General features: G+C 43.4%; 1 protein-coding gene across 3 annotated transcripts; it reads right to left on the minus strand.

Annotated features, from left to right (window-relative positions):
• Window positions 1-1,293: 1,293 nt before the first annotated feature.
• ZUP1 (zinc finger containing ubiquitin peptidase 1) lies at window positions 1,294-14,766 on the minus strand. Of its 3 annotated transcripts, XM_054818950.1 has the most exons (10): window positions 14,395-14,524; window positions 13,507-13,939; window positions 9,594-9,710; window positions 8,548-8,654; window positions 7,797-7,965; window positions 6,395-6,583; window positions 5,910-6,078; window positions 5,088-5,239; window positions 4,533-4,753; window positions 1,294-3,261 (listed from the first exon to the last, which is right to left on the minus strand). In XM_054818950.1, exons 3-10 carry the CDS (start codon window positions 9,673-9,675, stop codon window positions 3,214-3,216), a joined length of 1,137 nt encoding a protein of 378 aa, XP_054674925.1. In that variant the 5' UTR covers window positions 9,676-9,710; window positions 13,507-13,939; window positions 14,395-14,524; the 3' UTR covers window positions 1,294-3,213. The 3 variants fall into 3 exon arrangements, with proteins under 3 accessions (XP_054674925.1, XP_054674926.1, XP_054674923.1); XM_054818951.1 differs by lacking the exons at window positions 13,507-13,939; window positions 14,395-14,524 and adding an exon at window positions 10,129-10,869; XM_054818948.1 differs by lacking the exon at window positions 13,507-13,939 and having other exon boundaries at window positions 2,449-3,261; window positions 14,395-14,766.
• Between the last annotated feature and the right edge of the window lie 35 nt (window positions 14,767-14,801).

Consider the following 14,801-nt stretch of genomic DNA (forward strand, 5'->3'; position numbering starts at 1 on the left):
CTCTGACACTCGAGCGCTTGTTAAAAAAACCAACCAAACACAAAACAAACAAACAAAAAAACCCAATAACAAAACAAAGACAACAAAATTTATTGGGATCTTGGCATAAGGTCACACTTACACGGGGAATTAAATATCTCAAGTGGCTGGTGCTGTCCAGGTGGTGCCAGGCATCACCATTGCAAGAGCCCTCACAGAGGCATCTTCAGCTGGTCAGGTGAGACTCCCACTCTTCTGCTCACTTATTATCTAGCTGCCCCATGGCGATTACGTAGGAATCAAAACTGCACGTAAAAGCCAGTAAAAAGATATTTCAAATTTGGTGCATTACAGCACTTCACTGAAACACCGGCTTAGTCCCAATGGCAGCACGAACACACGAGTGAGGAGATGGGGCTGAGCTGCAGTTCCCGCCCCTCAGGCTTGGCCATCTGGGCAGCGTCATGCTGGTGAAGAACGTGCTCTGTCTGGAATTAGTAGGGCCTCAGCCAGGAACAGATTCCACCCCAGTCACAGGGGAGGTGAGGGAACAGTGCAGAAAAAATTGATGTGTATCCATGAGAGGTTAAATGATGGCATGGCAGCAAAACTTCACATGGCGTAAGAACATGTGCCACGCAGACCAGGGCTGATGTGGGAGCTGATGGTCCCCCAATTCCAAGGAACTGTCCCTAGTGTCAGCCCCTCCAGTGTCCTAAATATTTAACTCTTTCACAGGCTATAGGTCGCTTCTACATACCTACTGGAATTAATGCATTTTCATAATTAAAATTTTTACTTTCATGCATGTTTCAGGAAAATTATTGATTTATGGGTTGTAATATCCTCACAAGATCATGCATTTCCCTGTTTCCAAAGATTACTAATTCTTATTGCCAGAGCATATTAAACATGAGAAACAGGTTAATGGTAAGACTCCTGCACCTACATCTAGGTGTCAACATGTAAGAGTCTAAATGAAAAGGAAATATTTAAACTCTACCCACAGTAAATGGATGCCATGTCGTGCTTCAGTTGCTTAAACAAAGGCATCTAATGTGTGGTGGGTTGACCCTGGCTGGAGGTCAGGTGCCCACCAGAGCCGCTCTCTCACTCCCCTCATTCGCTAGACAGGGGAGAAAAGGCATAACTAAATGCTTGTAGGTCGAGATAAGGACAGGGAGAGATCACTCACTAATTATCATCACGAGCAAAACAGACTGAACTTAGAGAGGGAATTCATCTAATTTATTACTAAGCAAAACAGAGTAGAGGAATGAGAAATAAAACCAAATCTTAAAACACCTCCCCCCACCCCTCCCATCTTCCCGGGCTCAACTTCACTCCCGGCTTCAACCTCCTCCCCCCTCAGCGGCACAGGGGGACGGGGAGTGGGGGTTACGGGCAGTTCATCACACGGTGTTTCTGCCGCTTCTTCATCCTCAGGGGGAGGACTCCTCTCATCGTTCCCCTGCTCCAGCATGGAGTCTCTCCCACGGGAGACAGTCCTTCACGAACTTCTTCAGCCTGGGTCCCTTCCACGGGATGCAGACCTTCAGGAGCTGCTCCAGCATGGGTCTCTCCCACAGGGTGCAGACCTTCAGGAGCAAACTGCTCCAGCATGGGTCCCCCACAGGGTCACAAGTCCTGCCAGCAAACCTGCCCTGGCGTGGGCTCCTCTCTCCACAGGTCCTGCCAGGAGCTTGCTGCAGCGTGGGCTTCCCACAGGCCACAGCCTCCTTCAGGTGCCTCCACCTGCTCCGGCGTGGGGTCCTCCATGGGCTGCAGGTGGAATCGCTACACCCCCTCATCCTTCCTCCATGGGCTGCAGGGGGACAGCCTGCTTCACCATGGCCTTCACCACGGGCTGCAGGGGGATCTCTGCTCCGGCGCCTGGAGCTCCTCCTCCCCCTCCATCTGCACTGACCTTGGTGTCTGCAGAGTTTCTTACATCTTCTCACTCCTCTCTCTGGCTGCAAAAGCACTGGTTTTTTTTTCCCTTCTTAAATATGTTATCACAGAGGCGCTGATTGGCTTGGCCTTGGCCAGCGGCGGGTCCCTCTTGGAGCTGGCTGGCATTGGCTCTGTCAGACACAGGGGAAGCTTCTAGCAGCTTCTCACAGAGGCCACCCCTGTAGCCCCCCCGCTACCAAAACCGTGCCACACAAACCCAACACATAGTGCTATTTGCAACACATTCGACCACCCATCCCAGCCTCCAGCCACCCCACTGAAGAGGGACGACTCTTACATTCACACGGAGTAACATGTCTTACACATCGTAGGGTGCCTCAAACACCCAAAATCCTTGTTTCAGGAGATGGCTCCAGTGTCTTAAATGGCACTAACCCTGCACGATGCAGTCAACAGTTCAAATCTCCTTTTGAGGTGCCTCTGAGGCATAGGGGCTATACATTATAAAACGTACCCCAAAATAGAAATAAAAGGATGAGATAAAGAATAAACACTATTTTAAAATATTTTTGTATTTTATTTATTCATGATACGAAATAAGTATTTTCTTTCTATACCCCAATGGATTGTCTTGGGTAGCCCCTAGAGCACACGCACCCCACTTTGGACACCGCTATCTTAGACCTCACAGCCAATGCTAACACTGACCCACCTCATAAGCACACATGTTCACGTTTACAAGTGATACATCTATAGAAGCCAGCTAACTGAAAAGTAGTTCACTAAAGAAGTAAAGAAGTAAATTAATCCCTGGTGGAACAGACAGAAATCACTGAACTGTCTATCTACTTCGCAAATAGTTGCAGGAGAATTTGCTGAGGCATAATAAATATTTGTTGAACAAATTTGGTAAGAAACAGAGCACTGGCCACAGAGGCACCACAAACATATTTACAGAGGTAAACCATGACCAGGCACTCCAATAAAGCAGTTTATCCACTGCTTATTGACAGTTAACTATGGTGCATAGTTTGCTACAGGATGGTAGGTGCTGCTTTGTAATTTAAGCAACTAAGAAAATACCAAATTTTCTAGTAAGACAAAGCCTGTAATACTTCAGAGTTACAGACTCATCAGGAAGGCAGAGTTTTGATTGAAGATCAAAACTACAGGTTTACTCCAGTGTTGTGCTTCTCCAGAGCCCCCAAGCATTTATGGAGACATAGTTTAAGTGTAGAAATTGTTGAGTTAGGGTCACAGTCCAGAAGTTTAATGTTTTGCATCCAGTGAATTCCAGAAGGAGATAAAAAAAGGCATCCTTTAAGGAATCTTCTCTGATGTTAAGACCTGAGAAGCGTGGCAACGAGCCTAAAAAAAGGTGGGGAGAGAGGAAAGAGAATAGTTTAAAGAAATACCACTAAAAATACCTAAAATACCACTTTAAAGAGCATTTTCCAAATTAGTAGTTTAGTAAGCTTAATGAGCATAAGGGGTTATATTTCATCTTAATTAAATGGGAGCTTTCAACACAAAATTCTAAACAACTGATATGTTAAAATATAAATCAAATCTTTGAAACAAGAGGTGGGGGATGGAAACAACAACCAAAAACCCCCAGAAACAAGCAAACCCTCCCCTCCCAATCCCAAACAACATTCTTCCTTTTACTGTGTCCTCAATTTTAAAGCTTTTGGCAGTAGGAGGAAGAGAGGATGTCTGTGTTTCACTGATATTTCTGACATGTCCAGGGCCAGAAAACACTTAAGACAATACATCATTTCAATATACAGCTATTAAATACAGTTGAGCAGGTGACTTAGTCACCAGTTATTTCATAGTTTAAATAAAAGTCTGTCCTGAAGCTTGAAAAACGCTGAACAGTGCTGACAAGACACCCCAGAATCAGAACATGGGTGCTCAGAATCAATTTCTCAGTGTAGGAAAGAGAAAGCTTAAGAAGCAAAAATTGTATCTGACATTCAGCTGAAAACTTCTAAGGTCTTAAAAAGTTACAATGCCCAAAGTGAAACATATGGATAGGATTTACAAAAACGCCAACAGCTCAAACATACAAGTGCTCAGAGCTGTATTTTGAATATATAAAGTTCTAAGTGCTTTCAGAAAGCAGAATCCATTAGTTCTAGTGTTCAAGCTGAGGAGGCACTGGATTGTTAGGCCACAGTATCTGTGCACCTTGTCCTTTAAATATCAAAGCTGATAGACACCACATAGTCTTTACAAAGCTGCAGCAAAAATCTCTGAACAGAATTTTGGATTATGAATGCTTTGGCAGTTCCTTATATGCCCACAATAAGTTATTTAGGAGAAAATATTGTAAGAAAATGAAAAGACAAAAAAAAGTCTAATTTACATGCAAATGGCTGCAAGCTTCATAAAAGACGTAGAAATCAGTTACATCAAGGTGGCATGCATTTACATGCAAATTTTTTTAGTATTGATACCCTGAGATTAGTCAATTCAGGGAATAAGCAGAAAGTAGCAGAGAACAACAACAAAAAAAGTGAAAAGATAAAAAAATTCACCATGCAACCATATATGCATACGCATTTCCGTATTAGAGAACAGATGCAGATTCTCTTAAATTTCCTTAGACAGAAACTATTTTCCAAAATACTTACAGCTTTCTCTTCCAATGAGAGTACGCCATCTACAGCCACTATCTGGTATTGCTTGTCTTTTAAGCTACCCACAAATTTCCGAAGTAGTTTAAGACTAGTACCATCACTGTTTTGTTTCAGGAGTTTCTGCATTTCTTGGGATGGACATCCCGGGTCAAACAGAAGCAAACATAAGGTTTTATTCTTCTTCTCTTCTATTCCAACAACAGTACGACTATGACCTAATTTCAAAATAGATTGTCAGTATTTTAAAAACACATAAATCCCATTTACTTCCTCTTAGTACACTACTTATTCTCAAATCCAGGGAGATATTACTTGAAATTTAGTAAGGTAGATATAAGTAAAGAGCAGATGTCAGAAAGTTGAGATCTCAATCACACCCAATCCAATAAAAATACAAACTTTAATGTTGCTCTTACTAATTAAAAAACCAGCAGGAAATAAAGTCATGCCTTCGATTAAATGAAGAAGGAATGTAAAATGCTGCTCTGAATTGCAGCCATATAAAGAAAGATAGAAAATAGTAAGAAACCAGCATACTGTGATACCGACCTTGATGTTGCAAGTAGATAGGTGGTTTGGAAGTACACACTACCTTTGCACCACCTTCATTGTCTGTAGAATAGTAACGTAAAACCCACTCAAATAAACAAGGGTGTGTACCCATAGGGCCAGTTGGTTTGTGGAAGTCAATGATTTGACACCTGCAGAACATTTAGAATGAAAACAACAATAAAATTTCAAGCAGATTGTTTGTTAAAACAATTTTTTTACCTCTCAGTCCTTTCCTCCTGCACCAAGAATGTTTTGTTAACACAGCCATTCCAAGTGTCAAGTGGTCATTACCACTTTTTTTTTTTTTTAAATACAGGAGCAGGGGACACATAATTACAAAGCAATACAATATATACTGTTCAAAACTGGAAAATTTATTCTGTAACAAACACTCTACTCTGTTCAGTCTAACAAGAACTTGTGAAGCTTGCAAAAATTAAAATGTCTGATTTTTTTGTAGAAGTGATACACGTACACTAGAGAATCCAATTAACAGCTCTCAATTATGCAAGTGAATAGCTGAAATTCAGACTCTCCTTGAGAAGAAACTTACAGATAAATTAAGTTTTTAAACAATGTTTGATTTTATGCATATGTGGCACAATTCTTCACCAAGTCTCAATGTTCTGAGCAGTTATTCAATTTATGTACCTGTATAAGTAGTTACACAGCTTTATGCTGCACAAAATCAGATCTGTTGGTTAAATTTAAAGCCACTAAGGTGTCTTTGTCATTGCACAGTTGACAATTCTGACCTTTAAAGGTACAGAACTTAAAATCAGCACTTAAAAATAACAACAACAAAAAAGCAATATTTACTTTATCCTGAGACTGGTTAACAGTGAATAAATTTCACATGCTCCTATCCATGCTTTGGAACCATGTAATCTGTTGTTGAAGTGAGATGCCCCATGAGGATCAAAGCCTTCTCTCCAGGCATCTTCAATCATGGACTGAATCTTTGGTATACTAGGAATTAGTGTAGTATCTGGAACAGAAAAGCTTTTGAATTGTGGTTACAGTTACTGAAATAGCCTATTAATTAATATATTCAGCTTTTTTTATGAGGCAGTTAATGTTACAAAGATGCACCAAAAAACCTAAAGTTAAAACTTCAACCATATCATGCCTTGCCAGTATTCACCCCTCTGATTCTTTCCACAGTAAGCTGCAGGGGTATAATAAGTGTTTAATAGGTATCATTGACCTAGTAAGCCTTGCTGTGTAAATTAAAAGGTAAAACATCAGTCAGTAGGTTGTCATCTGAGGTATGTGAAACAAATAGACAGTGTTTTGTTTAATACCTCTCAAGCAGTCATTATACAAGCTGTTTTGCAACAGTGAGGAAAGGATCATTTGGAAATTCCTGTAACCACAACCCCAGCCTCTGTCGCCTAAAGATGAGTGGAAGTGGTCTACTCCTGTTGAAAGCCATACATGCCTCACGTCTTTGTTTTCGTTCTGATAGTACTTGCACAATGCTTCGATGACCCCTAAAAGATGACCAAACATAAAGTTTATCTGTAAAATGAACTACAAAGTTTGTCAGAAGAAGATTATTTCCCCAGCTTGGAACAGATACAGATTAAGACAAGTTATTTTAAATCTTCTAAGTGATCCTACGTTACATCTAGAACCCAAATCACAAAACCAGTGGACATTGCACCTATTTCATTTTGATGGTGTCTGATGAATTTATGTACTATGAAGCTTTCAAAATTCCACCTATTTTTTCACTGCTGCTACACAATGAATATTTTAATTTAAACAGCTTGGACTACATTATAAATTGTGATATGCACAGGAACTATTACAATGAAACAGGACAAATAAAGTCACCAATGAAGCATTCCTATGCCACTGCCATCTCCAGTACAACGTCCCCTTAAAAACATGCAAATACTTATGCATACTATGTAATCCCTTTATTCCCCCCAAATTAGTTTTTCTGGAGAAACTAAGACAAGAAAAGGAATGACATAGAACTTGAGAATTACTATAAGTATTTTTAAAAAATCCACTTGCAGGATATTCCAAATCCTCCTCTGTTACATGAAAGAACATGCTTGGGAATGCTCTCTCTAATTTGTAAATCTAAGTTCTCAAATGTACATGCTATTATGATGACAATCATTCCATAGCTATCACAGATTATTTCCTGAATTCCTCTCTGAAGTCTAAATCATTACCAAGAATGAAAATTTTAAATATATTATTTCCACTCAATATATTTTAGAGAAGAAATTTTATTTTACCTGTTAAGAGCCAAATTGGTATTTTGTAAGCTAGAAGCACAAGATAAAAAGCTACTGTAAACTTTAACAGCTACACTAGGTTAGGAACCAATGAGTACTAAGTAGTAAACAAGCATACACTCAAGGACAACCAACTTGTAATAAGACATTTGTGTCTCTTGATACATATTGTATTTGGGCCCTTAACCAGACAACTTGGTTCCAAGGTTCCATAGAACACAGAAAAAGAAAAAAAGCCTTCAGGTTATAATACAAGTAGAAATATACCAAGCTTTAATCTCCTTATTAGTGTAGGACTAAAATGGAATAGATTGATCTAGAAAATAAGGATTAGAAATAGGATGCAACCAATATTAAACATCCAATTATATGCTTTGTTAAAGACTGGTTTGGTCACTACAACCTAGGTCTAAAAAGTACAGTCTTAGTTGTATAATTTCAGGATTTTTACCTGAGGTCTTTGTTTTCCCATCATCTATACCAAAAGCTAAACATTCCATCATGTCAGTTTTTCTCTTGTGATATTCAAAAGGCTGCATCCTTCCTCTGTCAACTTCCCTTTCCATATTCTTTAGAAATTGCTGCTTGTAGCCTCCAGAATTATCCAAGCCATATTGTCTCTGTTAGGGATGAAATGTGCATGATTTCAATCACTTTTTTTTTAAATTCACCTTTAGTGATTCTGGGAAGCTGTACGCACTTTCAGTAACTTTGAAAAACAGTGAACAGCGAGACACAAAAACTTCAGATTTATATTTTAGAGCTGAAGGCCACGCTTCACTCCTGAATAGGAATGTGGGACTAGGAAAGCCACACCTGGAAGAGCAGGCACATTCCTCTGCTCCCTCTTGGGCAGACAGCCATTGGCACAGAGGCAGTCAAACGGCCAGGAGGTAGCGAGAGTGGGAAAAGAGCTATCAGGGCTGTGAGATGGGAGGGAGAGGGAAGCAGGACCTAGCAGTAGGGCATGCACAGGGAGCACCCGGCCCCATCCTCAGCCAGCACCACTCAAAGCTGTAAAGCCAAGCAGCTCAAGGCAGGCATGCCCAGCACCCGTGCCAGGATGGGGGCTGCTGAGAGCTTGTGTTTGCACTGTACCACTACCTCGATGTATGGCCATTCCAGGTCATTCCACTTCCAAGACACTCAGCTCCTAACGGCACAACTGTTCAAAATTTTACCATTTAGAAATATTACTGTACCTGCAGCTTTTTGAATTCTTCCCTCTCCCGCCTCTCTTCTGATCTCTGCTGTTTATCTTCTTCAATTTGGAGCCGTTGAGCCAGTTCTAGATCTCTTATGTTTCCACCTACCCAGGAATAACATTCCAAAGAGAGAGGACGTGATCAGGAGGTTAACAATACTCTGATGGATCATTTATTTAATTTGTAAAGATTCTTTTCTAAGCAGACATACATAAACACAACTGGGCATTAATTTTAAGAGATGCATCCCACACTATTTTGAGCTATTAGCAATGAACACTAAACAGGACTGACTGCATTCAGTTTACCAAGACTCAGACTCCTGGCTTGGACAAAGTTTATGCAGAGTTACAGGAGCAATTACTTGGCAAATAATACATGTACCTCTACTCCTAAGAAAACAACTTTTGTTTGCTATGTTTCACTTCATTGTTAGCAAGAAGTCCCAGTTTCTTGAACCACACACTTATTAGCTTCTAGGATCACTACCAGCAGTCTCATAACAAAGTGACAAAAACAAATTTAGGATCAGAGAAGTGGACAGGGAATCTCTAGGATTTTATTAGTCATGCTAATAAATGAAACTAATTTTGATTCCTTTATCACTACAGCTAATGAATCAGCACAAGCATTTAGATAAAAGAATTGAAGCTTTCATAAACTACAGATTTTCAGCTCATCACACTGGAATGTGCCACTCTAAATTCCATGCACGTAAATTTTCTATAGAGCTAGGAAAAAAACCATATAACATGGTTGTCTTTTAAACATTTTTCACGCTAAGATTTCGTTTTGGTTAACACACAGTGCATTTACTTAAACATACATAGACAAATATTTCTTTCAGCATATGGAATTAAGTAGAGCACTTGGGCAAGTGATAGGACTCACTATTAACTATGTTAACCTGATTATGTATGTGCCCAGTTCTCTTGCTAAATAAGGAAATATTTAGTTTAAATTTTGTCCAAGATTCTATAGTACAACACGCAAATACTTGTAAATGATTTAAAGTATTATCAAGCCTGTATCCTTTCACGTACCTTCCACAAAGCTATGTTCCTCTAAGTGCAAATCCACATGTTCTTCAAGAATCTGAATGTTTGCACAGGTAAGACTGCACATTGGACATTCATATAGCTGTTCACCATTTCCTGTGTCTGAAAAAGAAATGCAGTTTCTTGATTAATGCAATTCCTGGTTTCTGTGAGAATCACCTCTAATGGATATACAGTCTAGGATAAATACACAGTACTGAATTTTGTGTTGCCATTGAAAACTCCCCAGCAAATTCTAAACAGCTGTTACTCTCTTAACTGTTTAGGAATTTGTATTTAAATACCTGACAATTTTAAGACATATTTTCCTTCTTTCTATTAATCAAGTTTTGCCTGTTTAACTTACAGATAACAACTTGCTATGATATTTGTATTGAGAAATGCTTAATCTGAAATATCAAACCATTAATGAAAAGATCTCTCCTGCTAACAGAATACTTGCTTACAAAACTAATATTCACGTGATAACACAGCAGTTGGTAGGCAGAAAGAATAAAGTAAAACATGCTGTCATTCTTACTTTGTTGGTCTTCCTGGATGTCCTCAAATAAACATTCTTTCTGCAGTTTTAATATTATTATTGAAAAATACCATATAGAATAAGTTCAAAAGTACTTTTGGAGATCATCTAGTCCCTCAAAGCAGGGTCAAATTATACAGGTTAAGTTACACAGGGCCTTTTCCAGACAGTTTTTGAATACCTCCAAGGACAGACATTCCACAAGCTTCCCAGACAACTTAGTCCAGTGTTTGACCACTCTCACAGTAAAAAAAAAAAAAGCATTCTTGTGTTTAAATTGCATTTCCTGTATTTCAATTTGTACCCACTGCCTGTCATCCTGTCACTGGGCACCACAGAGAAGAACTCAACTCCGTGTTTACTGCCCTCCTTTTCAGTCCCTAGATTTTACTTACACCTTCCTAGGTTCACAAAACATATTAATAATAGCATATTAATTCTATGTTAACTGGTTTTGGAAAGCATTTGCCCAAGCCAAAAGTTCATGACTGGCTGGAGGGAACATCAATGGTATAATAATCTAAATTCATCAGTAACATTTTGCATAACACTGCAAATATACAGTTTCCTGAAACACACTATGTACATAAAAAAACCAACACACCCTGTGGTGGGTTGACCCTGGCTGGAGGCCAGGTGCCCACCAGAGCTGCTCTCTCACTCCCCTCATTCACCAAACAGGGGAGAAAAGGCATAACAAAGCGCTTGCAGGTCGAGATAAGGACAGGGAGAGATCACTCACTAATTATCGTCACAAAACGAGCAAAACAGACTTAGAGAGGGAATTCATCTAATTTATTACTAGGCAAAACAGAGTAGAGGAATGAGAAAATAAAATCAACTCTTAAAACACCTCCCCCCACCCCTCCCATCTTCCCGGGCTCAACTTCACTCCCGGCTTCAACCTTCCCCCCCTCAGCGGCACAGGGGGATGGGGAATGGGGGTTACGGTCAGTTCATCTCACGGTGTTTCTGCCGCTTCTTCATCCTCAGGGGGAGGACTCCTCTCATCGGTCCCCTGCTCCAGCATGGAGTCTCTCCCACGGGAGACAGTCCTTCAGGAGCAAACTGCTCCAGCATGGGTCCCCCACGAGGTCACAAGTCCTGCCAGCACACCTGCCCTGGCGTGGGCTCCCCTCTGCATGGGTCCACTGGTCCGGCCTGGAACTTGCTCCAGCATGGGCTTCCCACGGGCCACAGCCTCCTTCAGGTGCCTCCACCTGCTCCGGAGTGGGGTCTTCCATGGGCTGCAGGTGGAATCTCTACACCCCCTCATCCTTCCTCCATGGGCTGCAGGGGGACAGCCTGCTTCACCATGGCCTTCACCACGGGCTGCAGGGGGATCTCTGCTCCGGTGCCTGGAGCTCCTCCTCCCCCTCCATCTGCACTGACCTTGGTGTCTGCAGAGTTTCTTACATCGTCTCACTCCTCTCTCCGGCTGCAAAAGCCCCCTCTAACTGTTTTTCTTCTTCTTAAATATGTTATCACAGAGGCGCTGATTGGCTTGGCCTTGGCCAGCGGCGGGCCCGTCTTGGAGCCGGCTGGCATTGGCTCTGTCAGACACAGGGAGAGCTTCTAGCAGCTTCTCACAGAAGCCACCCCTGTAGCCCCCCCCGCTACCAAAACCCTGCCACGCAAACCCAACACATTCCACCCCTTGCCTCTGTGAATCACATATTTAAGAATTATTAAAATATACATTCAACAGAAAAATTACACACACACTAATCACATCAACAAGGAAAAAGAAAAAAAGAATTCCCCCCACCAGAATCAAAGCAACACTATCACAACACCAAACAAGACTGGACAGTACACACAGAGTCCACCTCTCGTCCCTTCACCAATATTTCACTCTCAAGCTAAGTTCAGTCAATGTTTTGCCCGTTACCTCCTCCAATTACTGTCCTTATCTCGATTTTCTCATGCCCCACGTTGGGCGCCAAAAAGGACTGTGTGGTTTAGCCCCAGCCGGGTGCCACGCACCACTCACTCACCCCTCCCCCGGCAGGCTGGGGAGGAGAATGGAAAAACAACGGCAAAGCCTCGAGGGTTGGGATAAGGGCAGTTTACTGGGACAGCAAGGGAGAGGGAAACAATCAACAACAGTACTGATAACAGGTATTCACAATGGGTGATAACAGAGAACAATTTACCGATCCAACCGACCAGAGCCACACCGAACCCGCCCCTGCCCGACCGGCCCCCTTTTATGGTGAGCATGATGTCACATCGTATGGAATAGCCCCCGGCCAGCTTGGGTCACCTGTCCTGGCTCTTTGTGAAATTAACTCTATCCTTGCCAGAACCAGGACAGCTTGTATACTGGTTTTGGCTGGGATAGAGTTAATTTTCTTCATAGTAGTTAGTATGAGGCTATGCCTTGGATTTGTGCTGAAAAGAGTGTTGGTAACACAGAGATGTATTAGTCACTGCTGAGCAGTGCTTACACAGAGTCAAGGCCTTTGCTGCTTCTCACCCCACTCCACCAGCGAGTAGGCTGGGGGTGCACAAGGAGTTGGGCAGGGACACAGCTGGGACAGCTGACCCCAACTGACCAAAGAGATATCCCACACCATATGACATCATGCTCAGCATATAAACCTGGGGAATAGCATTTGTCTTCCCAAGTAACCATCATGCATGATGGAGCCCTGCTTTCCTGGAGATGGATGAACACCTGCCTGCTGATGGGAAGCAGTGAATGCATTCCTTGTTTTGCTTTGCTTGTGTGTGTGGATTTTGCTTTACTTATTAAACCATGTTTATCTCAAATGTGGTGGTTTAACCTCAGCTGGATGCCAGGTGTCCACCAAACTGCTCTATTGCTCCCCTCCCCAGCAAGGCAGGGAAGGGAGAAAATTAAGATGGAAAAAAACAACCCCAAACTCATGGGTCAAGATAAAGGCAGTTTAATGCAGCTAAAGCAAAAGGCTGCGCACAGAAGCAAAGCAAAACCCAAAAGATTATTCTCTACTTCCCATCAGCAGGCGATGTCCGGCCACTTCCTGGGAAGCAGGGCTTCAGTACACATTACTTCGGAAGACAAACATTGTAAAAAAAACAAATGTGCCCTACCCCGCTCCTCCCCCTATCTCTCAGTTTCTTAATGCTGAGCAGATGTCATATGGTATGGAATAACCCTGTGGTCAGTTTGGGTCAGCTGTCCTGGCTGTGTCACCTCCCAAGACCTGGGGAGAAATGTTGGAGAGGCAGCTTTGATGTGTGCCAGCACTGCTCAGTAAGAGCCAAAACACCGGTGTGTTATCAGCACCTTGCTGGCTACCAATACACAGTACAGCACTGTGAGGGGTGCTGTGGGGAGAATTAACTCCATCTCAGCCAGACCCAATACACTCAACCCATGAGTTTTCTCACCTTCACTCTTCTGATTCTCTTCCCCATGCCACCGAGGGGGAGTGAGTGAGCCGCTCTGTGGTACTTAGTTGTCAGCTGGGGTGAAACCACAAGAAGAATGCTAGTCTTCTAAGAGAATTATCCACTAGCAGAAATACTATTACTGAGTTTCTGAAATAGCTACCAGCAACTTTGGGCAGTTAGTCAGAATAAAATTCTGACCATGCTTAAAATAAATCAGAGTAATCAAATAAATAACTATTTTCCTTACTCCAACTTTATCCCCCCAAATATCTTTGTGGTCTCCAAACCAACATTTGGTACTTCAGAATGCTTCAGTGCTGGATCTTTCTTAAGTTGCTACTTCAAACTGAAACCTACCTCTCCCTAAGAAGTACTGCAACTGCTCTACAGGATCTTGTCAAAGATGAGGCTCCAAGAGATAATGTCAAACCTTTGTGACAAAACATATGCCAAATAGGTAAAAAACATTTCCCTAACACACAAAAGCTTTACAGTTTATTTTCATTGACACGGATGGTGTATTTTGAGTGCGCAAAACACTGCAGGTTCGTCTGCATTAACGTTTTTAGTTCTGCTCTGAAGCAGATTTTTCAAATGACGCCCCCATCGTCTTCACTCACTGTCCCTTTCCAAGCGACTTCCCTCCACCGCCTTCAGTCACCGCCCCTTGTTCGTACGCCCGGCCGGTTCCGGAGCCCTCCAGCTGCACCCGCACAGGGGAGGAGGCACTCCGGCAGCACCCCCGGCACGGTGCGGGCACGCCTGGGCGGTCGGTCCCTGGCACAGGCGGCAAAGCGCCGCAGCGCGGCTTTCCGCTCCCCGCCCAGGCGGCCACGGCCAGCCCCAACCTCCGCGGGGCCCAAGCGCGACACCCCCGCCGCTCACCTGCGCCCAGGGCACCCAGCAGGTGCCCGTGCCGCGCGTTAACGTGCGCCTCCAGCTCCTGCCCCGCCGCCTCCCCGCAGAAGGGGCACTCGGGCAGCTCCGCGGTGAGCTCGGGGCTGCGAGCACCCGGCGGCTCCGGGTGGGCAGCCTCGATGTGCCGGCGGAGCTCGTCACAGCCCAGGGCGGCGGCGCCGCAGAACGGGCAGCGGGGCTGGCGGCCCAGGTGAGCGCGCCCCAGGTGCCGCCGCACCGCCGCCTCCGAGGACAGCGCCTGCCCGCAGACATCGCACACCAGCATCGCGGCGCCGCCCGCCTCCCCCAGCAAACGAAACTGCTGCCTAACGGCCGCCCCGCACCAACAGCCGCTCGTCACGTCCCACTCGCGCACCGCTGCCTGCTGGGAAGTG

This window comes from Grus americana, chromosome 3 (assembly GCF_028858705.1).
Source record: "Grus americana isolate bGruAme1 chromosome 3, bGruAme1.mat, whole genome shotgun sequence".
In the NCBI taxonomy this organism is placed as follows: domain Eukaryota; kingdom Metazoa; phylum Chordata; class Aves; order Gruiformes; family Gruidae; genus Grus; species Grus americana.

Coding starts and splice junctions, on each gene's coding strand:
- ZUP1 (XM_054818948.1), bottom strand. CDS start 14,692: ATGCTGGTGTGCGATGTCTGCGGGCAGGCGCTGTCCTCGGAGGCGGCG. Junction 8,655..9,593: donor GGAACATAGCTTTGTGGAAG/GTACGTGAAAGG, acceptor ATTCCTGGGTAG/GTGGAAACATAAGAGATCTA. Junction 3,262..4,532: donor TCTCATTGGAAGAGAAAGCT/GTAAGTATTTTG, acceptor ACCTTTTTTTAG/GCTCGTTGCCACGCTTCTCA.